The sequence below is a fragment of the Trichoderma breve genome, chromosome 4 (assembly GCF_028502605.1).
Source record: "Trichoderma breve strain T069 chromosome 4, whole genome shotgun sequence".
Taxonomy (NCBI): Eukaryota; Fungi; Ascomycota; class Sordariomycetes; order Hypocreales; family Hypocreaceae; genus Trichoderma; species Trichoderma breve.
In genome coordinates this window covers 1,421,539-1,448,618 of record NC_079235.1, presented here as the reverse complement: position 1 = coordinate 1,448,618, position 27,080 = coordinate 1,421,539, and the positions used below count along the sequence as shown (strand labels likewise).

The 27,080-nt window shown below is 50.2% G+C and overlaps 9 protein-coding genes across 9 annotated transcripts; 4 read left to right on the top strand and 5 right to left on the bottom strand.

Annotated features, from left to right (window-relative positions):
- Nucleotides 1-2,877: 2,877 nt before the first annotated feature.
- T069G_06751 (uncharacterized protein) lies at nt 2,878-3,891 on the top strand (the record flags this gene model as incomplete). Its single annotated transcript, XM_056173961.1, has 1 exon — nt 2,878-3,891. One exon carries the CDS (start codon nt 2,878-2,880, stop codon nt 3,889-3,891), a length of 1,014 nt encoding a protein of 337 aa, XP_056027540.1.
- Nucleotides 3,892-5,237: 1,346 nt separating this feature from the next.
- Nucleotides 5,238-6,474, bottom strand: T069G_06750 (d-isomer specific 2-hydroxyacid dehydrogenase, NAD binding domain-containing protein; the record flags this gene model as incomplete). The annotated part of the gene is made up of 3 exons (XM_056173960.1): nt 5,238-5,826; nt 5,885-6,025; nt 6,143-6,474. 3 exons carry the CDS (start codon nt 6,472-6,474, stop codon nt 5,238-5,240), a joined length of 1,062 nt encoding a protein of 353 aa, XP_056027539.1.
- A 1,605-nt stretch (nt 6,475-8,079) lies between these two features.
- On the bottom strand, nt 8,080-12,555 carry T069G_06749 (uncharacterized protein; the record flags this gene model as incomplete). The annotated part of the gene is made up of 3 exons (XM_056173959.1): nt 8,080-11,057; nt 11,112-12,337; nt 12,395-12,555. The coding sequence occupies 3 exons, from the start codon at nt 12,553-12,555 to the stop codon at nt 8,080-8,082; spliced, it is 4,365 nt and encodes a 1,454-aa protein (XP_056027538.1).
- Nucleotides 12,556-13,425: 870 nt separating this feature from the next.
- T069G_06748 (ubiquitin-conjugating enzyme domain-containing protein) lies at nt 13,426-14,076 on the top strand (the record flags this gene model as incomplete). The annotated part of the gene is made up of 4 exons (XM_056173958.1): nt 13,426-13,478; nt 13,551-13,639; nt 13,702-13,833; nt 13,901-14,076. 4 exons carry the CDS (start codon nt 13,426-13,428, stop codon nt 14,074-14,076), a joined length of 450 nt encoding a protein of 149 aa, XP_056027537.1.
- A 555-nt stretch (nt 14,077-14,631) lies between these two features.
- On the bottom strand, nt 14,632-16,666 carry T069G_06747 (NAC domain-containing protein; the record flags this gene model as incomplete). Its single annotated transcript, XM_056173957.1, has 5 exons — nt 14,632-14,661; nt 14,715-15,197; nt 15,915-16,233; nt 16,291-16,349; nt 16,424-16,666. 5 exons carry the CDS (start codon nt 16,664-16,666, stop codon nt 14,632-14,634), a joined length of 1,134 nt encoding a protein of 377 aa, XP_056027536.1.
- A 724-nt stretch (nt 16,667-17,390) lies between these two features.
- Nucleotides 17,391-17,912, bottom strand: T069G_06746 (ribosomal protein l14 domain-containing protein; the record flags this gene model as incomplete). The annotated part of the gene is made up of 2 exons (XM_056173956.1): nt 17,391-17,705; nt 17,784-17,912. The coding sequence occupies 2 exons, from the start codon at nt 17,910-17,912 to the stop codon at nt 17,391-17,393; spliced, it is 444 nt and encodes a 147-aa protein (XP_056027535.1).
- Nucleotides 17,913-18,826: 914 nt separating this feature from the next.
- T069G_06745 (uncharacterized protein) lies at nt 18,827-19,316 on the bottom strand (the record flags this gene model as incomplete). Its single annotated transcript, XM_056173955.1, has 4 exons — nt 18,827-18,925; nt 18,974-19,036; nt 19,085-19,125; nt 19,181-19,316. The coding sequence occupies 4 exons, from the start codon at nt 19,314-19,316 to the stop codon at nt 18,827-18,829; spliced, it is 339 nt and encodes a 112-aa protein (XP_056027534.1).
- A 1,819-nt stretch (nt 19,317-21,135) lies between these two features.
- Nucleotides 21,136-22,523, top strand: T069G_06744 (fatty acid desaturase domain-containing protein; the record flags this gene model as incomplete). Its single annotated transcript, XM_056173954.1, has 2 exons — nt 21,136-22,140; nt 22,203-22,523. The coding sequence occupies 2 exons, from the start codon at nt 21,136-21,138 to the stop codon at nt 22,521-22,523; spliced, it is 1,326 nt and encodes a 441-aa protein (XP_056027533.1).
- A 637-nt stretch (nt 22,524-23,160) lies between these two features.
- On the top strand, nt 23,161-23,687 carry T069G_06743 (uncharacterized protein; the record flags this gene model as incomplete). Its single annotated transcript, XM_056173953.1, has 3 exons — nt 23,161-23,172; nt 23,249-23,551; nt 23,607-23,687. The coding sequence occupies 3 exons, from the start codon at nt 23,161-23,163 to the stop codon at nt 23,685-23,687; spliced, it is 396 nt and encodes a 131-aa protein (XP_056027532.1).
- Nucleotides 23,688-27,080: the final 3,393 nt, after the last annotated feature.

The window sequence follows — 27,080 nt, the reverse complement described above, 5'->3', positions numbered from 1 at the left end:
GACAAAGAGGAGAGGGAGGGAGAGGGGGTAAAAAAACATGAAGAGAGAGGCAAATGCAACTTTTTGAGCATCCGCCGGCTGGACTGGAACTGGACTGGCTTGGAGCCGACATTAGTATTATTCCATTGCAGCACGTCTGATTGTGACTCCGTACTCGTACAAGCTGGCTGTCAAAGTACCTTCTGGTACTCACATCACCTTTTTGCTTGACTCCATCCCCGTCCTCGTGTTGGTGCGCCCGCGGCTGGTGCTGATGCTGGCAAGCTGAGGCTCGTCCCATCAATGGATCAATTGATGATATATTACAGATTACAGCTGCACCCCATTGGCAGCCGAGCTGATGAAGCCAGCTCCGCATCGCTGCCGGCGGGGTTGCTCCAGCGCAGCGCCGCCAGCCTTTAGGCGTTCACCCACTGCAGCGTACGCTAGGCTCAGTGGCTCTAGCGGCACCCTGCCTGACGGGCGAGTGATCAGCGCCTAGGGAACAGAGGGCCTGCACGTAGCCGCCGTCACAGACCGTCGGTGAGGGCCAATGGCAGCATCCCTGATCTCATCCCTGGGCAGCTGCACTGGGACTAGCAAACTGCAATTGATGGAACTGATAGCAACATGGAAATGGGTGTGTGGCAGGGGCTGGGTTTGCCGGGCCGTGGTTGCCTTTTGCTGCCTCGAGTCTGGCCAATCCTGCTGCTCCCCGTCCCCTCTTCTCAGGCCTTGTTTCCCTTTTTCGCAGGCTGGTAGCACACCACTGCACCTACCTGCAGTGGCCCTTTCCGCCGCTACAAGTCAGGTCAGCCGGGCAGGGCAGGGCAGTCGCGAGTGCACACGAGTACAGTAACTCGTACGTACCAGCGGTACCGTGGAAGGCAAAGCAGAGCTGGTGCTGGAAGGAGGTACAATTGCTGCGATTGCCGGTACCTGTAGTACATCAATTTGATAATGTACTCCTGTCGAGCAGCTGACCGATGACATAGGGGAGGCAGGCGCAGCTCCATCAGCAGGCCGGTACCTCTACCTGTCGCAACTCGGCGCGACTTTGTCCTGCCTCATCATTCAGCGCAATGCGCGGTGCGGTACCACCCGTCTTGTACCGTGCCTGTCCCTACCTCCCGTCCTTGCTCCCGCCCACACCAGCAGCCTTCCATGTCCATCAAATCCCACTGTTGTATCGTGAATGTACACTCTGTACTCCGTAACTGCCTCAGTGCTACTCGTTACGTAGTCCCTAATGCCAACCCAGAGCTCTTCTAAGCTGTGCTCCAATGTTCCAGGTAACACCCGTAAGCTGTGCCCCTACCCGTGTCTGTGCCTCCGTGGAGGCGGCCCGCGGTCTTTGAGGCAAATGCAAATGTCCAGCCCAGCCGTCATCCTCTCGCAATCAACCCATCATTCATGCACTCGGAATTGCTTCGTCTCGTCTCGTCTCGTCTCGCATCGGTCTTGCATCGTCTTGCATCGTCTTGCATCGCCTTGCCTCGCTTTACTTTATGCGCCCTGCGTCGCCTTTCCCGAGTCGTCTCTAGCCGCAGTCGCCGTCTCCATCCACTGGCCGAGCCGGGGAGCTCCGCAGACGGGCTCGACTCGTCGTTTGTCTTTGCCTGAAACGCCCTCGAGCCATTAGTCAGTTGCTGTTCAGCTGCAGTGCTGCAGTACAGCCCGGAGCAGCAGCATCAGAGAAGCGAGCCCAGCTCGTTCTGTCCGTCTTTCTCAGCTCAAGGCCAGGATTCGCCCAAATGGCGCCGCCACTCGCTCGCTCGCTTGCCATGATCAAATCCATACTTTCTGGATGGGATGGTGCTACTGCAATGCTATGCCAGACTCGTACTATGTTGCTGCTATGCTAATACAAGCTGGATACATCATACAGCCATCCATGTCGACCTGTATATCCACCCACGCCCGCGATGGCCTCAGGCGCCGGATCCAATAGCCAGGTACGGACCCGACAACGACGAGGGATGGATCTGTTTTCGGTTCTTGTGGCCCCGTTTTCGCCAATCCCACGCCCCCGGGATCCCTAGCCTCATGCTTGCTACTATCCGCACATTGGCTGGTGGTGCTACCTCAGGGACTCGTAATACACCGCATGCATAACAGCCACGAGCACACATGTACAGAGTATTACTCGTGCATACTCGTACATGGACAAGGCCTCGCTCGTATGCGCCGAGACGACGCACCCCGTTTCCGTTTTCCTTGGAGCCCTTTTTTGCGGCTGCTCTGCTGGTTGCCAAGGTACCTACATGTACGAGTGTGTATGGAGCGGCTCCAAGTCCAAGTACTGCGCATTGCCTTGCCTTGTACCTTGCTTGCTCGGTATGACCACCGTCTGCGCACATCCTTGGCCTCTTGTCTGTGTCTCTCACGCGCACATCCATCAGTCCATCCTGTTCATCCTATCCCACTCATCCATCCAATCCATCCCATCCTCCCAAGACCCTCCCCCCGTACTGTACAGTACTTGTGCCTGCCACGCCGCAAATGGCGTCTCCCCAACAACGTGCAGCTCCGTCAACCTACATGACGCTGCGCCCGACGTCCGGCCTTGTCGCACCCCTTACATTCTTAAAGGGACGGGGAGGCCCTGCGGCTGCTCTCTTAGCTTCTCTGACCTCCGCGTGATTCGGGTCCTTTTGGTGATAGTGTCCGGATGAGACTTGGAGTCGTGATTCGATATCCAGCATCTTCGTATCTTCTTTGTACACCTCCTACTCCTGCTCCTCGCCCAGCCAGAGCGCCCATCATACCCTCATCGCGCGCGCGCCCACACATATCATATACACGCGCATATCGCCCACACATCACATAACCGCTTCCATCTTATACACATACCTGCGGCAGCTCACTTGCTTGCTGTGCCGTGACTCCTGGTTCGCAATGATACCGATTCATTCGCTCCCCAGCGCCGCCGATGGCGAGGCTGATGACCCGTCCAGTTTCGACGACGACGTCTCGTCCGCCGCCTCGGGCTTCTCCCATCTGCCCCCTGAGCTTCGTCTCAAGATATGGTCCTGCTCAGTGGAGCCGCGTATCGTCATTCTCGACGATCTTGTCCACAAGCCAAAATCGTATCCTATCCCTGTTGTCACTCGCCTAAACGCGGAAGCTCGCATTGAGACTAGAGAAGGCTACGAGCCCGTAGGCCGCGGATCTCACATTCACTTCGCCAGAGACATACTGGTCTGTGATCCCAACATCTCTGATCAAAGCTCAAACACCCCCCTAGAGGAGCTGGCCCCGCTTGTCGAGAGGCTTGCCTTTTGGGATTGCTTCCCTGACGATGGGCGCATCGAGGGGCCGAACCACTACTCTGCCTATCTGGAAAGGTGGTACCCTCAGGAACGGCCTGGAAAGGTTGAGTTTGACAAATTTTGGTTCCCAAACCTCAAGGACCTGTGGATTGTCAAGATTGGCGAGGTGGACAGGTCTTGGATGGTTGGCGTGGATCAGAACCTACCATACGACGTGCGTCTAAGAAAGACGGCCCGGCAGTTTCGTTACTGGATAGATGAAAACATTGTCGAGATTGCGCCATTGGATCTGGATGAGCCAGAAACCAAGGCTGTTTTACGGCAAGGACGATGCGGAAAGGAGGATTGCCAAGCGCTGAATCACGGCCGGTCTAAGATGGTTTCCAAGGTTATCTTCATGGATGGCAAGTATCGCGTCATGGAAGGCTCCGAGGGCTGGCAGCGCATCATGCCATGGTCTACCAAGATGGCACAGGCTACCGAGAAAGATACCTCAGAAAACAGAATGAGATGGATCATTGTGGAGAGGATATTAACCTTTTCCCTAAGATGGGAAGGCTCTGACGATGAGGTAGCGACTTCAGCTCGACGAAAAGCGCCGGAGATGCCAGCACGACGGATGATATATGAGACGAGATAAAAAAGGGGAAGGGAGCATATTCCCTTAACCTAACATTCTGGCGACTTACAAAACTCTACACAACAGGATTCTATGAATTTTTCACAGGGCCTGTTTTATTCGCAGCACCACCTGGAGCTATATCACTTACACTATCGGCAATTTGCACGCTCAGCAAAAGCATGCTTCGACACTTTAAATGCAGCCGCGAGATGACGGCATATCCTCAATGGACATTACACTAATTTTTGATCTATGCGTACTAATCTCTCGGAAACTTGTCCCCAAAAACACCCGCATTTGGCTTTCAAGAGACATTAGTACAAACAAATGGAGCAGAGTTGGAAGATAAAGACGGAAATACACGCGATTTCGACCAGCCGATCATTACAGCATCACGGAGACCCTTTGGTATATCATTTTGTCAGCCTCAGTTTAACTATTCTTTTCCGCCGCAAAACACAAAGTCGGCATGGGCTATTTACCAGAGGCTTCATACGACATTATCGGCTTGGATCACTCAGTCAACTGGGCAAGCATTGACCTCCAACAATTTTGCTCGAACGGAAAAACATTGTGGGATCAACCCTTGAATCGCCAGACCCGACAGGATAATTAATCCTGGAACGGCACATGACAGTCGTCGATACGCATTCGCCGGGCGATGGATGAACTTGGGAACCACTACTTCTCACTTTACGTCAGCACTAGCGGCTCTATTTCCCCAAACCTATGATGCTTGAAAATTCGCAACATGCATGCAATAAATGGAAAGGCGAAATTAAATGATGGACTCACAGGGTTGACAATGTGAAGGTACCGTGATTTCTCTGCATTTGCCTTTGCTCCTCTGCTTCTTTTCTTTTCTTTATCTTTTCCTTTTCTCCTTTTTCTGTTTTCTTCTTTCTTCTTCTACTTTTTTCTCCGCCCAGTTTGTTCTTTTTTTATCGGAGGTTTTCCTAAATGTTTGGACTTTGGAAGGGAAATGAGATGGCTCTTTACGGAAAGGAGTTTTTAACAGTCACTCTATAGGGAGAAATATGGGAGTCATTTGGACAGACTAAGATCAGACATGGAGAACTAGCAGACTAATAAGCCCTTCGCAGGGACGAATGTACGAGTTTGATGAGTTGATGCTGCAACGAGGGAAATGCTTCATGAAGGTGCCTCTTTGCTTGTTTATATAAATCGTACCTGTTAAGATGACTCGGTGCAGAAATTCTGATAGTGATTGTGATTTCCCAGTGGGAAGCTAGTTGAATTTGGTGTGTCTACGTCTATGCATTGGGAAACAAAACACGGCAATCATCCGGATCTCAATTGCAATCTATTGTATTTTCTATTATGTCCTGGGCATACCAAACTTTTCACCTCTTGATTCGATTAAGCAGGGGCTCTCCTTTATCCCACCTTTCCAGATTCTGGAGCAATACATCGGTTATCCTCTCGGTCAACTTGGTAGACCGCCAGCTGATGTGTGGTGTGATGAAGACGTTTGGGGCTTTCCACAGAGGGTGTTCTTTTGGCAAGGGCTCCTGTTCTGCGACATCCAGAGCGGCTCCACGGAGGAGTCCTCCTTCAAGGGCCTCGATCAGAGCGGGCGTGTCGACAAGGGGGCCTCGTGCGATGTTGATGAGGAACGGCTTCTTCTTGCCGAGGATCTTGAACTGCTCTGCGCCGATGCAGTGTCTGGTCTGGGGGCTCATGGGGAGGCTAAGGAGAACAATGTCCAGGTCCTGGCTGAGAAAATGGTTGACGGCTTCGGGGCCGGAGCCGGAGAACCATTTTGCGGGGAGGAGGCCGTCTGGGTCACTGGTACCGGGCACGATGTATTCTCGGAGCTTCTTGGATTCCGGAGTTGGCCGGGGACTGAGGGTTTGGACGTATATCTCCATGCCGAGCGCGTGGGCTAGGCGGGCGACTTGTCGACCAATTGCACCGTATCCCATGATGCCACTATTTGGTACACATGAGTTCGAGGTGAGTCGGTGAGGAGAGCGGTTGGCTAACTTACATGCGGAGACCCGTCGAGTCGGTGACCTGGCCTTTCGCGAGGGCCATATCCCAGACTCCTCTGTCTGCTTGTTCCATGTAACTCTTGAATTGGTGTGAGTGAGTTAACCAGGCACCAATGGCCCATTCGGCGATCTGAGGTCTGCAATTACGCAATGCTCCGTTAACACCGGCCTTTGATCACGTTGACTCATTTCCGCCACATTCGACTCATCTTTCATGTCAAAAGAGGGGAGAGACAAGCAGAAAAACAACCTACGCATGAACACCGCTCGTATTGCAAAACTCGACGTCCTTGTTCAGAAACACCTCATGCTCCAGCCAAACGTCCCAGCCCGCGGATCCCAACTGGACAAACTTGACATTCTTCATCTTGGCGGCGCTGGGCGGCGGGACGACAGAGAGCAGCGTGACGCCCTCCCAGACCTCGTCCGGCAGCTCGTTGGCGTTTTTCATTGTGCTATTTCCGGGGGCGTAGACTTCCATGTGGACTTTGAGTTGGGGCCAGCGGGCTTTGACGGTTTCGAGGAAGCTGTCCGGGAGGGGGATGGGGTAGTGCAGGAGGAGCTTGTCGTCTGCTGTGATGGGCATTTTGGCGGATTTGTGTAGAATTGTTGAAATACTATTGAATTGTTGAAGTATTATTGGGAATTTGAAAGGAATGAATGGGTCGGGGAAGTGAAAGGGAATAGATAGCTTGTTGAGCGTTGATTTATATAATGATTTGGTTTGCCTTTGGAGCTTCACCAAGCCTCATTGGTATAAGACCTAGTGAACTCTAAGTTTTTTGGCCACAGAGTGAGACGGACAGGAATGCTGGGGAAAACAAAAAGTGTAGTAAAAAGATGAGATGAGAAAAGCAACACAAAAAGAGAGAGCTCGTGTCAGGTTTATTATGTAGTTATTTTAAATCTCCCCCTCATTCTCATTCATTTTCTCAAAAGCTCCCTGGTACAACCCTGACAAGCTCAATGGGCACGTCATCCACGCCACACGGAAGCCTTTCCGACTTGCAGTTCATGCCAACGTGGGGGTTCAAGACGCCATCACAAGGGGGAGCAATTACTACAGTAGGATTTACTGCATCAATGTAGCTGCAGGTTGATAAGGATCGGGGAATGACCTTCGTGTAGGAATTGGCGGATGGATCCTGAGCGTATTCGCCTCGCCGATCCACCCGCGTCAACGAATCATTTGCACAAACTACATCACATTCAGAAAAGGGAATATTCACGGTCATATACTTCATTGGGTAAAAATCCAACTTCCTTCGTGTAATTAGACGAGGGTGGGCTGATCTAATCCTTCTTCTCAGCATTTGCCCAATTAGCAGAACGGTCATAGTGGTAGGGCTGTGTAGGTTAAGCCATTTTTTATTTCCCCGAATTTGATTTATTCCCTATTCAGATCCTTTGTTCATGTTGTGAGATCTTAGAGCTGAGTTTAAATTGGAGCACAGCTCTTGTGAGATTTTAAACACTTGGATCCTACCCGAGTCAAAAACTGTCTTGCTTTGAAGCTTCTTCGCCGAGACTAATCGCCGCTGTCATTTTGTCAACAAAAATGGAGATAAAACAGCCAAGTTCAGATACACGTAATCATGGCCGGTTTATCCTCAACCGGCTGTCGCTATCCGAAAAAAGGAAAACCTCAACAAGGTACTCATCACATAAGCTTTCGTTTCCTCGTCTATTTGTAAGATCTTGCCGTCCCAGTAAATTTGGATTCCACATGCTGCACAACATGCCCCCCTCCCTTCCGGAACGGCTTGATCGGGAGCGGCACGGAAGCTCACGGTCTTCGGCCCGCGGCCGAGTTCCGCAGTCTCCAGCTCCGGGGGTTCAGCGACAACCACCGCCGACCCGTGAACCGTTTCTGCTGTCATGAACCATGCTCAAGGGTATTCTTTTTTTCAGAAACTTTCACTATAATCCTGCATAATCTGCAGATGTGATGAAATATTAAGAAGCATAATCATCAATGACAACCAATTTCCTCGGCAGGAAATTGGTTGTATTATGAGCGAATCAAACAGTTAGCACCGTAGATACTGTCTATCCGTATTCATTTCCATCCTTAGTCCTTGCGGATAGATGGCAAAAGCAGACTGGCAATACGCCCTTCTAAATTACTGTCTGCACTTGCTGCCATCTATAATTGTACGGCTTGTCCTGTCACACCAGAACATTACTCCCCTCAGTTCCCCCTCTTCCCATTTCTCCTTTGGCTCGAAGCCCTTGACCAAGGCCCTGTAGGCGTTTTAAAGCGCACGAGACTCAATCCAGTCGATGCTGTTGCGCCTTGCGCCCTACTTGGTACGTTTCTGCCTACACGTTCCCAGTCGCCGTTAGTACCACCTCTTTGATGTTTCTCGTGCTCTCCATCGTTGTCATCCATTGCTGCGCCCGGTAGCAGCAACGTCTTTGACTGTGTTTTCATCACGGCGCCCTGGAGGGCTGCCCACGACTCCACCTGACCTCTGACGGCTTCTTCAACGCAGTTACATTCATCTCCAGCCGGGCAGAACATCTCACCCGCAGCATGCCACTCTGCAAGACAGTCTTCGTGAAATGCGCATCCGCATGACAGGCACGGCGGGAAAAGAGCGTCTACAGGTTCTAGGCAGTACACACAGCGGAGCTGGTTCTGGATACGATGACAACGATCGCATGTTCCCACTGCTCCACCGACCTTGGAGTCGGAAGAGGTGTAACGCAAGGGGTCTAATTGAGTCTCGTGAACAAGGCATATGCCCGTCACATCCAACCCGCGTCCAGACGCAGCTAGAATTTGCAGCTGATCTTTCTTGCCCATAATGATGGGTGAAGAACCCGTCTTGAGGTGCGATGCATTCCCGCTGGCCCCGTCGTGGAGCGTAAACGAATCGTGAAAGCTTCCCTCTACTCCAGCAAAAGGTGATTCGTCTTTCAAAACGTTAAATTTCATGACTTCCAGTCGAGCGAGGGGCTGTCGCCACATCTGTAACATCTCTGCATATGCATATCGATAGTTGGCGTAAATGTTGGCTCGGCTCGGCTCCAGTAGAGGCTCGCTTAGCCAGCCGTCGTCATCGAATATTGTTTGATCTTCCACGAATACTGAAACGCTCACCGGCACGAGAGACATCAGATCATCTCGGCGGTATTCGTCGTCTGACACGGAGTTCCTACCTCCACTAGAATCTCCCACGGGATAAGTTGGTCCCGCACTGGCATATCCAGTACGGGGAGTCAGCGTATTCAAGATCATCTCTGCTGGGCTTGGCTTCTTCCTCAGCTGTCCCGCAGGGGGCGATGACGAACTTGCCCCCGTGAATGACCGCGGGAAGTTTGTTGAAAATGCTGAACTTAATCCGGTGCTAACCCTTGAGAGAGGCCGGTTGGAGGGCGATCGCGATAGCATTGTGGAAGGGGGGTCCGCATCAGCGGTCAGGGGCCTCGTTTTTGATGGCGGTGTCTCGCCGCATGAGTATGAATTTGTGCCAGGCTCGCCAGCCCACATGATTCCATCATCAGATGCATGTGAGCCAGCATAAGGGAGCGGTGTGTGAAGAGTGCCGGGTGTGGTCACATTCGAATGCGGTACACCTCTTCCATAGATATTCCACGTAGTGGCATCTGTAGGGAAGTAGTCTAGGGAGAAGGATGGCGCCTTAAGAGGAAGTGGTGTTTCTTGGGATGGAAGTTGTGATTCCACGTAGGCAACACTGTCGTCAGCCGATGATTCGCTAAAGATGCATGAAAGCATTGCCAACATTTGTATGTCGGCAATCATCTCAAAATAGCTGAAGAGTTCTTGAATAAAATCCTTGGCCAGCGGATGCCGGCCCCATTTCACTCGACCCAGCAAGGCACTGTCTCCTGCTGGGGTGTTGCCTTGGTCGCTGTCTAATACGCGAGTCTTGGACACAACATCGCGAGCAATGACAAGGATAGAGCTCCGTCTCTGATTGCTGGCCAGGACCTCGAGTGGTATGCCCTTCTTCAAAAGTAGGGCCAAGTAGTGCCACACATTCATAAGATCGGTGTAACCGTATTTCTCTGCAACTCTTGCGTTGTGCTCGCACACATCTGCTCCGTCACCAAAGATGGCATACTCTTGTGCAAACTCCTTCTTAGAGGGCAGGTCAGGTCGCAGATCGTGGATTGATATCACGTTTCGAGGCCGGCCGATCCGTCGACGGCTTGTGCCCGTACCTGTGCCGGTACCCACTCCTGTTCCTGTTCCACCGCCGCTGGATCGAATTGATCGATCCTCGCTCCAAGCCTTCCTTAGATGGCGGCTTGAATGATACCACAGGCTCATTTTATGTATTGATGTAGACTCAGAGTCACTTGATGAAGAAGAAGACTCGTCAGTTTCTTCAGAGTCTGATTGATCCTCCGTAGCGGAAGCCTCCTCGGTCGTATACTTGTATCGCGGAAGAGGATCCTGTGTCAGGCGACCAAAGCCTGCGAAGAATGGTTGGTCTATCCTAGTGCGGTCTTTATTCGCATCCGCACTTGTTTGGAATAGAACCCGGGCCTTTTCTTCTTTTGTCGGGAAGAAGCAAATGAGTCGGCCATCATGCGAAAACCGAGCGCCACAGGTTAGTGGAGGTGGTGGAATAATGAGACGGGCAGGAGTCGCAATTGCGAGGTCCGCGTCTTGAGGAGGGAGTTCCTGAGACATAGAGGCCGATCCGCCTGCTGGGATGTCTTCCTCCTCATCTGTTGAACTATCGTCGGCCAGCCCATCATCATCGTCGTCTAAATCGCGAACGTTCTTGAAGAAAGTAGTACTAGACTCGAGATCAACTTCACCTAGCAAGTAGGTGAATATCACTTCCAGACAATTTTGCTTTCTTCGGAGAAATTGTTCTGCGAGTTCATGTAGCTCTCGGTTAAGCCGCTTGTGCATTTCTTCCGGCATAAATGAGCTCTTCTCGATGATGAATTTTGGCGCTTTGAGCTTAGGATACTCCAAAGGTATATCAATCTTCACTTTGATGAAGATGGCCTCTCCATCCTTCCCCCATGGACCATTGAGCGAAGCACTCAGCGTCAAGTTGTCCATGTCGATATTGTCCCACTTGACCTTTGGTATCTGAGTACTAACACGCAGGAGCTCTTCTTGAATTGTGTCGGGCTCGCCCCATTGATCGTCAGGATAGCCGTGGCCCATAATGCCGGAGTCTTTGGACATTAGTCGCCTAGGCCCATCCATTAAACCTCTTCTCTTCGTTATACTGATACCCTTCATCCAACCGATTTGAGCTTGACTCGGATCCAACCTCTTGCCCGATCCACTTTTGGCTTTCATTGATGGTCCACGCCACGCCGGCCTCATCTGACGACTAAAGGGCGCAGAAGATCGTGCAGCAGCTGTAAGGGCACTTTGCTTGTGGCCCGCGCCAGTCCTTGAATCTTTCATTGTACTCGTCCGTTTGTCAAGGTTGGATGCATCATCAACGGTGCGGAATGTTTTGTACGTTGCTCCCTTTCGAGTAAGGCTGATGCCGTCCTGAGCTGGGGTTCCTTTCTTGTATCCTACGGCTGAGAGGATGTTTGGGTCGATACAGTGAAGTCGTAACTCGTTATCTGTTCCCCAGGATACAAGTTGAAATTCTCGCTCATCAAGGTTATCTTCTGAAACCCCGCCTCGAGTTCTCCACAGGAACTCCTTTGCTTGGTGGCCTCCATGGCCAGGAAACACAGCAACTGGTTTCTGTGACTTTTCCTTAGTCGCATCATTGGACCATTGGCGATCATACAGGTATAGATCCCCAGGTTCGTTCTGAGGCATCGCTAGAAGGCCATGACCAAACGGTGTATGGCGGGCTCTCCAAACCGGATAGTCAGTTTGAATAACATGCTCCAATTCGTTGCCATCATTGCTGTAATCCCAAAACTTCATACTCTGGTCCAAAGAGCATGTGACAAGGCCAGTCGCTTTGGTTCGATTCCAGTCCAGGCCATATATCTTAGATGTGTGTGCGGTAATGGACTTGACAGGCTCCGAAACCTTTCGCTCGTCCCAAATGCGCAACCAACGATCATGTGATGAAGCTAGGATGTGAGGATCGCGACGATTGTACTTGACTTGGGTAGCACCAGCAAAGAAATCACAAAAAGTAAGTACTGGTTGGCGAGGCCGGCGCAGGTCCCACCAATGCACATAGCCGTCTACGGAGCAAGTTGCAAGGAGATCGGGATGGTGGGCTGAAAAGTTGACGTCGGTGATGGCCCTGGTATGGCCCTGGAGAGAGTGCTCAATTGCGCCAGTGCTTGAATCATCCCGAAGATTGAGATTCCACACCAACGCACGGTGATTTGCTGTCGAGACGACCCAATAGTCTCGAGCTGTGAACGGAGACCATTGCACGTCAACAACCAGCCATGGCTGGCCCGAGCCTCGCAGACGCCGCGGTGCACTGTACGGAGAGTCTAGATCGATAATTGCAAGGCCTTCCGGTCTAAGGGGAGCTGTCAGCACTCATTGCGATGCTCGTCGACGCGTTCTCACAACTTACGATGCCAGCGCAATGTCTCGCCCTGAAGGCGAAATGGTGGCAGAGCCGACGACGCCCTCGACATGGATTGAGCCGTCGGCCTCGAAGCTCTCACTGTCATACGCCGATTTGATGATCCGGCCCTTCTTGGGCGAATCAGCGAGCTGGTCAAATGTCGGCATCGTCCTCTGTTCTCTCCTGCAGATTGAATGTTTCTCGCATGTCGCGGCTCATTTGCGAGCCCTAGGCAGAGTGTCTGTCCCGGCTGAGGTGGCAGTCGTATTGCTGCCAACAGCTATGAGCAGCTCGCATTATTCATTCGACTTCATAAGAGCGAAATAAGCCGTGTCCCAGCTTCAGAAGATATTCAATGGGCTGAGCGCCGTCAGATGATGCTGAGATGGTTGAGTTAGGCTGAATGCGCGCTATGGATTTGACAGCAAGGGGCGTTGAGACGCTACAAGTACCCTGTAGGTTGCTAGGCTAGGCGATTCCTTTGCATTGGTACCTGAGCTAGACTTTCCCCTTCTGTAGGCGCCTATCAAGGTGCTGTCGGATCTGTATTGCACGCTACAGCCAGTGCATCATTTCTGATAAGGCGAACTGTGCAGTACCGGTAGCACCGAGTACCTACCGGGCCGTCCAGCACAGAAAACTTTATCCTGATCAACTACAATACGGACGAGCATTCAGCCTTATGCAGGGCAAGCAGAAGATCATATAGAGCATTTATCAAGCAAATAAGAGACCCAGAGACATTACGCTGAATCAGAGAAGCTTTGAGAAGCTCTTCTTCTTGCTCTTTGTCTCTGCGCCTCTTATCGCAAACAGCCCCTCTACTGCTGCTACTACTGCTGCCTTTGTCAGGCCTGTCTTTTCAGTGTCGCATGCCCCGCCTCATCTTTCTACCTTGCACAACTCAGCCTTTGCGCTAATCAACGACAACTGCGATCTGTGTCGGCAGCAGAAGAGTCTCAGATCACTCTCTCTTTTATTCCCCTTCTTCTAAATAGATCTGTGTTCCCCCCCAAAGCAGACGAGAATACGCCAAGATGGCTCTCCCGAAACGCATTATCAAGGAAACCGAACGCCTTATGGCGGAACCGTGCGCCCCTCCATCCAGACGCTCCCAGTCATGTCGGCCTTGTCCATATAACTGACATCCTGCTTGCTATAGAGTTCCCGGAATCAGCGCCGTGCCTCACGAAGACAACCTGCGGTACTTTGATGTCGAGATCCACGGTCCCGCATCGTCACCATACGAAGGTATATAGCAGGTTCCTCAAAGATGGCGCAAGCGGGAGAATACGTACTGACGAAAACACAAGGCGGCATTTTCAAGCTCGAGCTCTTTCTCCCAGATGACTATCCCATGACTCCACCCAAGATCCGATTCCTCACCAAGATTTTCCACCCGAACGTTGACAAGCTAGGCCGCATTTGCCTGGATGTGCTTAAGAGTGCGTTATTGAAAGCGATCTTGTTTATGGGGAAATCTTGAACAAGCATGCTTACATATCATCACAGACAACTGGTCTCCTGCGCTGCAGATCCGGACGATTCTGCTCTCCATCCAGGCCCTCCTCGGTGCTCCTAACCCCGATGATCCTCTTGCCCCCGATGTTGCTAAGAGCTGGAAAGAAGACGAGGTGGCAGCCATAGCAACGGCAAGAGAGTGGACAGAGAAATATGCAAAGGCGTAGACTTAGAATCGGAAGATGAGGGACAAGAGGGAGAAAAGAGAGAGATATATGAATATATATTTCCAAGACCTGCGATAAGTTTTGATATCAAAACGGAAGCTTGCTATGGGGTACGAACATTATTATGGGAGGAGTTGAGAGATTATTCTTTTTTCCATTTTCTTTGGCTTGGTTGCAAATATTTTAGAAGGCTCAAATTTGTTTCGAGATGAGCCGCAAGCGTTACTGTCCGCGCTTTTATGGTGTATGTTTTAGATAGTACAAGTGGCCTTGCAGACAGATATACCACTGGCGCAATACATCATCACATTACACTTGCTGTTTAGAAATTCATTATTATAATTGCTCCTCCCATACAGTAATGACCCCCCATTTTAAGTCTATCGCCACTTCAGATTTATTTGTAATGTTTTTTTTTTCTCTTCTTGTGCACAAATACATAAGGGGACGCAGGAGATGGAGAAACAGCAGAAACTTGACGCCCCTGCCCCGGATTCTTGTATCTACAATGCTAGAGTACACATAGGGAAGTTGAAATGGGGTAAAATGAACTTCTTAGACCATGGCAAGATCGCCAAACTTCTCCTGCACGGGGGTATTAGCGCTGTATATGTCACAAACCCAGGATATGCACATACCTTGTAACCAGGCACCATCCATCTGCCCTTGGACACCAACTCGGCGGTCTTCTCGTCGATGGACTTCTCGGCGGCGGCAACCTCGTCGACGGTAAGCTCGTCGAATGGCCGGGCCTCCTCGATATTCTTAAGGGTAGCAGCCAGGTCCTTCAGCTCCAGGTCGACGGCCTGCTTGGTGGCCTCTGCGTTCTTGACGGCCTCAACCTCAAAGGCGTCAATGGCCTTGATCTGGCGGGAGACATCGTAGGTGACGGGCTTGAAGGCCTTGAATCGCTTCTCGATCTCGTCAATGACGGCCTGGTTCTTCAGGACAGAGCGGTAGTGGGCGAAGTCGACGGCGGTAGGCTGCTCGGTCAGCTGCTGGACCTTGCGGCGGGCGTCCTCGTTGCGCTTCTTGAAGGCCTGCAGGGAGGCGACGGTCTGGCCGCGGAGGCCCAGGGACGAGGAGACCTTGACCCAGTCGAGCTTGAGAGCTGCGCTTCGCTATTTCGGAAGAAAATGAAAATTAGCTCATGAACACGCCCGGGAACGTAAATGTTGCGCAATGTTTGATCGGCACCCTTCGACCGCCACGTTTTTCTCCGTGCGATACTCGACAGTCAAAACATTTTTGCGCCAATTGAGGAACAAACTAACCGTGGCCGCCATTGTGAGATGTGATGTGAGGTCTCGTTTGGGATCAGAGAGCGAGATCTTTAACGGAGGTTGATTGACTTTGCCGAACTTGCCCAGCCGGGGCCGCTTGCACAAAATCGCACCACGTGACTTTACGCATGACTTTTTTTATAGCCAGCCAATGCTAGTTCGAGCTGGATGCATCTAATACCCCCTCCTAGATGAGCTTGTTGAGGAGAGCTCAGATCGCTCATTGGGTGAGTGCATGCTATATAGCAGAATCTGTGCATCAGAGAGCACGGCCTGCTTATAACGTCTCTCATATATGTAGCCATCCATAAACACTAATTTCACACTACTCCTCAATTACATGAGCGCCGAAAATTCATGTCACAATTGCTCGTAGGAACATAGACAATCTCGTCTTTCATGCCATCATTTTCTTTCTTCAAGGACGAGTAAAGCTCTTGGATGAACAATAATACAAATCCCTAGGCGCATATAGTTGCGCAGACTAATGAGATAATTTCAAGCACCCTGCCCATATCCACGCCATTAGATACTCAATGCCATAATGGAGTTGACAATATCATTGTCGTTCTCCTTTAGTGCTTTTACAGCCTTCTTGCGGCTGACATTGGCTTGGGTCATGACGAGCTCGATATCCTTGTCCTCCAGACCCTCGGCATCGACCTCCTCACCGTCATCCTCTTCTTCCTCTTCCTTCTTGGCCTCAGCCTCGCCCTCCTTGCCGTGGTCGTGGTCGTGGTCGTGATCGTGATCGTGGTCGTGATCGTGGTTGTGGCCAGCGTGCTCAGCCTCAGCGTTAGCCTGGGCAAGCTGAGCGGCGGCAGCCTGCTGAGCGGTGGCGTTGATGTCCTCAATCTTAGCCTCACCAAAGACACTGCAAGAAGGTTAGATGCATATTTCCCCATTTCCCCAGGCTAAGAGTTTTGCTCACATGTAGGTGTTGCTGTTGGGGGACTTGTAGACTTCGGGGTTGTTGATGACAAAGAGGATCTGTGCATATCCGTTTAGTCTCCATTTTCCAGATCTAGCTCAGGCGAACCGCCTTCCGAAATCTTGAGACCTACGTTCTTGGGGCGGCGGAGAGTGACTCGGGTGATGCCAGGGACTCGGACCAAGTTGCCCTTCTCCAGCAGGGCCTTGCGGGCCTTCTTCTCGTAGCGAGAGTGGACTACAGCAGTAGAACCGGCGGGGAGAGATCCATCGCCGAGCTCTTCAGCATCGGACTCATCGCTGGAATCCTGTTCCTCGACCGTGGGCTTGGTCTTGGTCTCGTCGTCGGGAAGCTCTTCAACTCGGGGGTTGGCCATTTTGGTGACTGTGGTGGGGGATAACAGTATTAGCTTGTGTCCCCTCCTTCGTTTTCGCACGAAAATATTCTTCCTCAGCGAAATGACCGGACGAGCTTCTCTGTCACCTGATGCCGGGCTTGGCCATTTCGAGAGGGAGAAAAAAACGCTGCAATAATCGATACTCACATTTTATGCGATTAGCCTGAAGATTAATCTAATTTGTTACTTCAACGTGACACTGCGCAATGCCGATTTGTGTTGTAGATTTGAACTGCGAATTTCTAGGGTTTGGGTGGATGACTGCGGCTAACCCAAATTAGGTAATCAAAGTCTCTCTGGTCGCAAAGATGTGAGCCAAGGCAGTCACTTGCGATATATGGTAGTACAATTTGAAAGTCCAAAGAAAAAGGTACAAAGTCGCATATGTAGCAAAAGAAGAGGAGAATTCCGTAGTGTTTGATTTACATGCATTTCATAGATATTTTTTTACTACACGAAATCACAGTGATCCACAATGAGAATCCTCCCTATAAGCTTTGAATTCATTTTGTCTGAATTTCCGTATTGACGCCGTTCATCATAAACGATGATATGTGACAACATACAGCCCTTCCAGAACGGGAGCAAAAATGAATCCAGCAGTTCTTTTGCTGCTGTAAATGCGTTTCCTGCCTGGACCCATGTCCCTCATTCTAATACCATCCGATCAACCTCTCCGTGACTCCAGAGCGTAACAACCCAATTATGCGGAGGCCTTGATCTTGGCCAGAGCCTTGCGCTCCTCGAATCGTCGCTGCTTCTTGAGGCGCAGAACCTTGAAGCGGTCGAAGTCGGTCAGGGCCTTTCTCCGCTCAATCTGCTCGCGCTTCTTGGCCCAGTTGCTGCCCTTCCACTTGGCATCGATCTCGGCCTTCTCCCAAGCCTTGGTGAGGGTGGTGTGTCGGGAGCCTCGGGGCAGGTTCTCAATGACGAACTGAGAGAGGAGAGCCTTGCTGAGGTGCAGGGCTTGTCGGGGAACCTTGAGCTTGGGGTCTGAGGAAGGGCCCTCAACGAGAACCTAGATGTCATCGGATTAGCCATGTCGTCCAGGGAGATTCGCGCTTCTCCTTTCTCAGGGAAGAACACGTCAACGTACTCGCTTGTGGTCGATGATCTCGACGATGGCAGCCAGACGGCCGTTGTAGGGGTGCTCGCCGTTGATCAGCAGAACACGGCCAACCTCAACGAGGCGCCAGTTGGATCCCTCAATCAGTGCTTCGCCCATTGTGACGGAATCTATTTCGATGTTCGTGTTAGTCGGCTGGGTTCATTCGACGAAGTCGCAATTCATTCGGTGTATGAATGAAGTGGAGGAAGGCGCGTGTATCATACCAGATGTCGACGATTATCTGCCGTTCGGGTGGATGTTCTCTGGAGCAGCGTTCACTTTGGAGGCTCCAATGACTTTTTGAGGGCTCGGCTATCTAAGAGTGTGCGGCAGAAAATACCCGTTTGCCCTAATTGAAAATTTTCGGAATTTCTGTTTTGCCTTGCTGACTACGCCGCTCGCGCCAACGTGGCGCACGGACCAATCGCCGTTCCTTTTTCTTCCCGACCTCGAGCTAAAATTTTCGAGCTCTTCGTCAAATCACTTTTGCTGGCCTTTCGAGGTCGAAATGCAAGATTCCTAGCCAGGAATCAATCCGAAATTCTCTGTAATTGTCAAGGTAAGAATGAAATTCTTCTTTTCTATCCTGCATCGGTACTATGATGAGGTAATTTGCGGTTGATCACATGCGGTGGCTCCCTCGCCGGGGATGCTATACCAAATGAACAAATGAGAAACTTTTCTTACATATTCTGAGCCTTTGCTATTTATGCCCTTTTATTATTCATTCTTTGTCTAGCTTGAGACATGGCTGACAGAGTTTTACAGATGATATATAGCTTTCAATCCAAATACAATATTATTCATTCAAGCATTACTTTGTCCCTCTGCAGTCGTAAACTTTTAATGATGCATGCAATCAAGCTTGTTTTTTTTGTGACTATCTTAATGGCCAGACATAACGGCCAGATGTTTTTGCTCACCTTGCTCACCGTTATTAACTCCAGTGCTTAGGGAGACCACAGTTTTCTCATCCCTCACTTCTGATCCTGATTTGAGAATGTACATGATATCGACCCATCCGAATCCAATTAAGCCTTGCCCTTCCTTCTGAGATACTCTTCCTCATCTGCCGCTAATTCAGCGTCTACTTTGGCCCCTTTGGATGGTTCATTGCCATGCATCTTGGCCTTTGTGTTGTTAGCTAATGCCTCATGGTATGGGAATTGAGCACTGACTGGTAATGTCGGATCCTTCTTCGATAAAGACGTCTCAAAGTCATCTCCAGCCTCTTCTCTTCGCTTTGAATAGGTCAGATACTATTCCATCGGCGGGATCAAGCAACTTACCTCTTCTGCGGCCAGCCTATTCTTTATGGAACGTTGATCTTCTGAGCTTGGGTCAATACAAACACTATCAGAGTGTGATTGAGGGAGGGCATTTACTTGAATCAAGTCCAATGTGTGATGCATGTTGGCCCTCGTTGTATTTCTCTGCTTGCGGCATCTCGGATCTCGCAACATTTCTCTGGTCACCTGCCTCATAGACACCAGATGTGCCGACTTTGGAGTACCCTGACATGGTTGATAGCTATTTTTCGCAGTATTTGGGTATCGGTTGAGATGCTATTAGTCGTGACTATTTGCTGTGCGTACGGCAATTGTTTTAAAGTTGTTACCGATCCAATTGGTTGTCGCTCAGCTGCACTTATATACATCGCTCTCAAGCAAAGGCTTGCACGATTCTCCACATAATATGTGACTTCATCCTACGTCATGGCTGTTGAATCACAATGATGGACATGACAACCGATATGTGGAAAACTAACGTCATAGCCAGATTAACACTCTTTTTGACTGATCGCCAAATTATATAAACTTTTGAATGTGGTGTAGTCAACCCGGTTTGCCGGTGTCAGGAAGAATCCTTGGCGAACGCCACGGCTGTACTGCAGGTGATAGGTAGGCATGCATACGCAGTATGATGGCTCAAAACGTCTGCTGGATTTTACAGCAATCACATTCGGCGGATCCTATAGTTTCTATATAGAACACTCTGCTACATTCACTTTGCTATATCAAGAGTTCTGACGTTTGAGTGTTGACCTTCAACACCTACATCTGGCCACTACCTAGGTACTTTAGTACTACCCTGCATGGACAAAGCACAGGAACCTTCTGGCGCATATGCATGTACACATCGAGCCGTCAACACGCATCTGTTCTGTTCTTCAATACTTGACCACACTTTCTCTAAATTTCCTCTGCATTTTCGTTCGAATTGTCAAGCCCAGGTATCGTACCACGCTTTTGGGAACCTTTACATGATTGGATCGAATTTGTGATATATGATTATGCGCACAAACGACAATAGCGCTAGTGGCCCATGTCTTGCCCCTTTTGAGATGCGCCTCTAGCACTTTGAGGCGAATGGAATTCGTCCTTAGATTGGTTCTAGAATCTCCTGATCCTACATGCACCTCCAACGACACCTGAATGGGCAGCTTCAGGAGCAGCTGAGCCCAGGCACTAGACTAGTCTTCGTCTGTTACTGCCTGTACGCGGCCCTGGAAGCTTTTGGAGCTAAAGAGCTCTGGGCGATCAAGAGACGGGGGTGGCTCATCACAACTACAATCAAACGCGTATAAAGCGAATGGAGCCACTAAAGACGAATCTCCATAGAGACGCAAGACATACCCCGTAGAACAGTAATATATCCATGACAGCTTCAAGAGATGAAACTGCTAGTCAACACAGTCGTCAATCGGCCCAAGTACCCGCTCTGCAATACGACTTGAAGACGTTGGTGCCCCCGTAGGTGGTACAGATTCACCGCAACATGGCCAGCGCTGCGATCCACTATTAGGGGACCAAGTTGATCGACTAGCTAGTAATCTACCGAGTCGTAACGAGCGTCTACTCATTGGCCTCCTTTTCCGGCTTGATCACGGCAACGGTAGATTCTCTTCTTCTTGCAAACGCCGGCAGCCAATCAGATGGAGACGCAAGAGCCGGGTGAGCGGCCGAGCGGCCGGGCAAAGTTTGGCGAAATTGAGCAAAGCTTAGCAGCTGCCGGGCATGCAAAAGAAGCAAAACCGCAAATAGCCTTGCTTCCATTGTAGGTTCAAGCCATCGCAAGCGGAGATGCTTTAGCCCAGACTAGGCCTTCGCAGCTCAGAATCTGCCGTGGGCGTGAAGGATACCAAAATGCGGAGCCCCATGCAATCTCGCAGGTGGATGCGCTGGCAGGCATGTCCGAAGGAAGCGGTTGAGCCATATTAGGGGGATTTTTTTCTCCAGCCATGGTTCGATTTGTTTATAATATCGTTGGTGCGCTTTTCCCTTGAGCTTGGCTTCGTTTTGTGAGCTCTGGCTGGCTGTCCAATTGCGATAACCTCATCATGACGAGTGCCCTGGTTTACGACCGCGGTCTCACCCGCGCAGACTATATTGTGCTGAAAAATCTGGAAAACGACATTGCTCAGAGACGAGATGCTCACTCAGATGCCAAAGTCGACAGCGACTGGGACCATGTCTCATCCGAGTCTCAGACCGAGCCACAGCAGGGCAGTGAGATGGACTCAGCTGCTAAAGACATCGCCCTCCTTAAGTCCATGAGAAATCCGGCAGATGCTCACTTTGAGCCCACCATATTCGTATCCATCGATGATCTTCCTAGCCGTCTCCCCAAATCAGTCAACAAGCTACTTCTACAACCATTCATCAGCTGGGCACGGAAAACAGCCCGTTATGAGACGGACGTGGTGTTCATTGTGCATCTGATACTGTACTTCACAACTTCAGTACCAAGCGCAATTCTCCTGTTCCGAAACTTCAATCTCCTTCACGGAATTCTTCATGCCATCATGCAAGTCTACTATGTCGGTACCTACACTCTTATGATGCACCAGCACATTCACCAGCGTGGAGTTCTATCCAAGAAATATGCCACATTTGACAAGCTGTTTCCATACATTACAGATCCCCTGATGGGACATACCTGGAACTCATATTACTACCACCATGTCAAGCATCACCACGTTGAGGGCAACGGCCCAGACGACCTCTCATCGACAGTCCGTTATCAGCGAGACGACATCTTCCACTTTCTTCACTACGTGGGCCGTTTCTTTTGCCTCATTTGGCTGGATCTTCCCATGTATTTTGCCCGAAAGGGCCGCTGGGGAGTGGCTATGCGTGCGGCAGGGTGTGAATTTGGAACCTACTTGTTCTATTATACCATGGCAACCTTTGTGAACAAGAAGGCCACTATTTTTGTTTACATCATCCCCTTTTTGTTGCTACGACTGGGATTGATGGCGGGCAATTGGGGCCAACATGCCTTTGTTGACCCCGATGAGCCGGATTCCGACTATCGATCCAGCATCACCTTGGTGGATGTTGCAGTGAGTTCAGCCTCAATCTTTCATTCTGTGTTCATTCTGGATAAGAGCTAACGAGCTTATAGAGCAACCGATTTTGCTTCAACGATGGTTACCATACCTCCCACCATCTCAATCCGCGCAGACATTGGCGTGATCACCCAATTCATTTCTTGGAACAACGTAAGACCTACGGCAAGGAAGCGGCAATCTTGTTTCACAACATCGACTTTCTCATGATCACCTACCGCTTGATGGTTAAGGATTATGATACCCTTGCCAAGTGTATGGTCCCTCTCGGAGCTCAGGCGGATCTCACTATGGAGGGACGAGTTGAGTTCCTGAAGCGTTTGACACGCAAGTTTTCCGAAGAAGATATCCGGAAGAAGTTTAAGAAGCAGGCGTAAAGCTTCACCCCTGTTATGAGGGTGACGGCACGGCAGGGTTTAGTTTCAATCCTCATTGCCGCAACTACACCTGGTTTTTCCAGCTTCCGGCAGCATAATGGTTGCCTAATGGAGAATGCTCGATGATGAAGACGATTAAACATGGAGGAGGGTTCATCACAGAGCTGGCATATCTGGTTTCGGTATCATGGTTGAAGCATTGGTGGTTCATGGCATATGATTGCATGTGATTGCAGACGTTGATGGCGTTTTGGAATAAGGGCGGGTGGAAAATCGACCTCGGGTCGAACCAGCACATAGAATTCTCAAGGCTAGAAGAATTATGGGAATAGGATCAATAAGAAATGCATAAATGCCGCCTTGTGGTAATTTACCCAGAAATTACATTCCAGGCGTGGATGGTTACATCTGTATTCTAGCTGATGCCGTATTTAGCGGCTAGAATGAACAGGCGCTGCTGCAAACAGGTACCTGCATGTACTTGGTTGGAGGTCCGCACGGGCCACTCGAGCTTCTGCCGGTGCTAATGCGCGATAAGTTCTGAACGAAAATAACGTCATTCACTGCAACATCGAGACAAAAACGAACTGCCGCTTACAGCCTGAGATTCCGCAAATTGCCTGCAGCATTGCCCAACATGTTCCGCTTTGTACGTCAATGTGGCCATCCTACCTTTTAGTATTATCCTTTGTAGCAGCTGTTACTAACCAGGGTCCAATCTATAGCACAAGACGCTCGACATCATCACGCTCTTCCACAAGGCCAGCTCCCCGGCCTCTGTGCGAGTTTCCAATCTGCTCAAGCAGGCATCGACAAGTGCCCAGAAGAGCGCCACGCAAGACGCCGAGACTCGCCGTGAGCCATTTGAGCTGAACATCACCGAAGATGCCCCAACGGTCGACCAGGTGCAGACAATCTTGGAGTACGTTGGCCAGAGCGGTGCCTCTCAGGTCGTCAAGGGTGCGAGAGACGACAAGGATGCGCTGAAGAAGTTCAAGGAGAACAAGGAGAACTTGCTGCGGCCATTGGTAAGTGGTTTGATGAAAGGCAGCTCAAGGGACCTAGTAACTAATGCCTCGGTAGACTGTTGACTGGAGCAATGGCAAGGCGATTGCAGGAGACAACGAGTCCGAGATCTTGAAGCTCCTCAATGCTCAAAAGTGAGCACCATAGCAAATCATGTATAAACATAGCTTTTGACTCTGTATCTTTTATGAATGTATACCCCACTCTTACCACGGACATTTGGGCATTATAGACGGTAGTGAAGAGGGGGAAAATAAGACTGCTCTTTACATCTTCCGATATTCCGGTGATTCCCTTTGGATTCTTGAAGCCTGGTGCCGCACAGCAATTTGATACTATGGCAGCGAGAGGTGTTTGCTGATTTTGATGCTGCCTCACCTTGTAAAGTCTCTGAGATTGTGAACTTTGCGCTTCAGCCGACAGACATCAACGCAACAAGCTGCTTGTTGCACGTATTCCTTCAGCAGCTTTACCACTTACCTAGTTGTGAACAACATCTACAAGAGGAATGTCATGGATGATAGTCTCGGCTGAGCACTTGGATGAACACTGGATTGAACACTTGGTAGGCACTTGTTCAAGAAAATATGCCATCTGCGTACGCTGAACGGGGCTCTGTCGCCAACAGCTGTCACCCAGCTGTCAAATCGGTACTGGAGGTGTGCCAAGTCGATTCACCTCGTCCGCAATTTCTCTTCCGTTTGCCCTTGATAGATCGGATGAAATCATTAGTAACCTGCGCACAGCACATTCACTTAAATAAACAAAACAAACGAAAACAAAACCCTTCTCTCCCTTCATCTTCTCTTCTTTCAATTGCAGCCTCATTCTCACCAAGGCCGACCTTGATTGTTCTCCAGAACGATCATTGGATAAGCCGACAGAGTTGCCTGCTGCAGTCCTTACCAATTACCTCTTGAAATTGGATTTTGCCTCCCTTCGATTGCCATCTCGATAAGTATTTCAGAATTAAGCGAGGACAGTCTCTCGTTGGCCTAGTTGCACCTTCCTCGATCACAAAGAGGTCTTGCACCTGAGGTAAGCAACTTCACAATCATATCCGCAACTGTTTATTTCCTCCCTCAATCATCACAATCCCACTCTATCTTGGCCATTGCGCTTTTTGGATTTCATACTTGGTGTTTTATTTGAGCGCTTTGCTCTGTTGCGTGCGAGCAATTCTTTGATGCTCGCGTCCCCTCGCTCTGTTGATCCATTCTACCCTCTTTTGTCTTGTTGTTTTGGATCTCCATTTTACTATCGTTTCAGAAGTTCTTTCAACTTTTGTACTGACTCTTATGTTGCTAAGAGCCTCCATCATGGCTGAAACTATCAAGATGAATCTACAACCGGCTCCCCATTCTGTTCTCTATGCAGCCGGATTCCCTCGAGTCTATGCCGAGAACTACCCACATGGAGATCGCGCAGCATTTGCTAAATATTATCCACATGGAATTCCCGTCACCTACAAAATGATGCATGGCGTGCAATCTCAGGGAGTAGCCCAGACCTATTTGGAGGACAATCTTCCTGTTGGATTCTATACCAATGTGCCAGTCAGGGCAAAGGCTTTCATTTCAACCTCGAATGGAAGCCGACCGTTTCGAAAACTGGATCATATTCTACCTCAGCGCCGCGTTCACCTGTGGTCTAAAGACGAAATCCAAGCCATTTGCAACTCGCTTCGCAAGGCCTTTTGGAACGAGCTGAAGAATATGCAGCAGCCACACTGTTGGGACGACTTGTGGACATTCTTCGACGCTCATGACATCTATCACAATGGCTGCATGAATCTTTGGAACGTCATCAACACGCTCTGGGATGAAAACAAGCTCATATCTGTAGATGTGAGGCGAGAAGTAGCTGCTCATATCGGCCATTGGGCGGATGAGTGGCTGAAGCGAGAGCAAAACCAGGAGAAGTTGACCAAGTGGCAGGAATCCCACGGCCCCATCTTCCGCATCCTTGATGACCAAGATCACGACTCTCTGGGATTGATACACGATGACGTGGTGCCACTGATTGCAAGCGCGTTGAAAGGTCGTCGCATCTTTCTTCTCTCCAACAAGGAGACAAAGCAAGTTGAAGAGCCCGCAGACTTGATATCGGCATGTCGGACAAACAGCATTGAAAACTGGCTCAGTAAGTTCCTCAACCATAGAATGCAGGTGACATCAAGAGCTAACTTGTTCCCAGCCGGACAGCGAGTTTTTGATGACAATGGCTTGCCGCCTCCTCCCCTGTCTGAGCCCCATCGCGGTTCTTCGGCGCCGAACGAGCCAGCTCCCTGCATTGTGGAAGATGGGAAGCACTACTTTCTCCCACAGCATTGTTTCCCATTTATGGAATCGCCTATCGGACCTACCCAAGCTCTTAAAGCTTTGCAGAAGTCCGCTGAGGCCGCTGTACCATCTCGAAAATCTACCAAATCTGGTGTGGTTATCGTCAACGGTAGCAATCTCCCGAAACAACTGCAAAGCTCCATCAACAAAGTAGAGAAGAAGAAGGCCAGTGAATTTCAGAGCCAGAGTGATCCTCGAAGAATTGCATCGATGCCAGAGACGTCATCACCTGCGGCTTCAGGCTCCGGTCTAGATTCAAAGCATAACACGATTCTGCCGGCTGCTGGTAATGGAGATGCTTCTGTCACAGAAGCGAGACGAAGTTCTGAATCAGCCTCTTTATCAACTTCCAATAAGGTCTCCTCAGACCACCCCTTGCCCTCTGAGAGAGGCGGCGGAGAGAGCGCGGTGAACAACCTCATTAGAGAAGTCGCCGAGCTGGAGCGTAATAAGCAAGATGCATCTATCGACCAACCGTTTGACAAGAGAGTAATCTTCGCATCCGCTAGGAACCATCTCTACCAACCTCGAGCTATCGAACGACCTGATTAGTACTCAGGAAACGTTCGACAACTGGAGAGTAGAATCCACCCGGAAAGCGAAGGCCAATTTCCACCACATGAAGCCGCGAGACCTGGAAAAGGTCAAGCTCAGGGCACAGATGGGCCTTTTAACGACCCTACAATCATGACAAGGCAATGGCAATCTTCTCAGAGTTTCCACAGGTTAGCGCAAGATCAAAGACACCCCATTGGTAACTCGCCAGACGACTTCACGAGACAAAATTTCGCGGCCCCCATGAGAGCGTCGCCGGAGCCGACTCCTTTCTATATGCAGCCGGAGAAAGCTTTCATGCCGCACCCTTCTTCGAAAGATGGGTTCCCGCATCAGAACAGCCACTTATACTCTACTGCCAATAGGCCGGTGCCTCATCCTGCCCCATATAGAGACATTTCTGGAAGCTCTCAAGTTATGCCTCTTCAACAGCTCACTAATGGGGCGCATTCTGGTGCTATGGCGGCTTCCAAGTTGCGTAACGCCGCTATCAATGGGTCTGATGAAAGTATTCAGCTTGCTCAATCAACTCGGCCTGAATTGTTGCATGGCTTCTCAACATCCTCGATGCATAATGAGTACAGAAATGACAGCCAAACCTATAATCAAGTAGGACAGCGTCGGGGATCGTTTG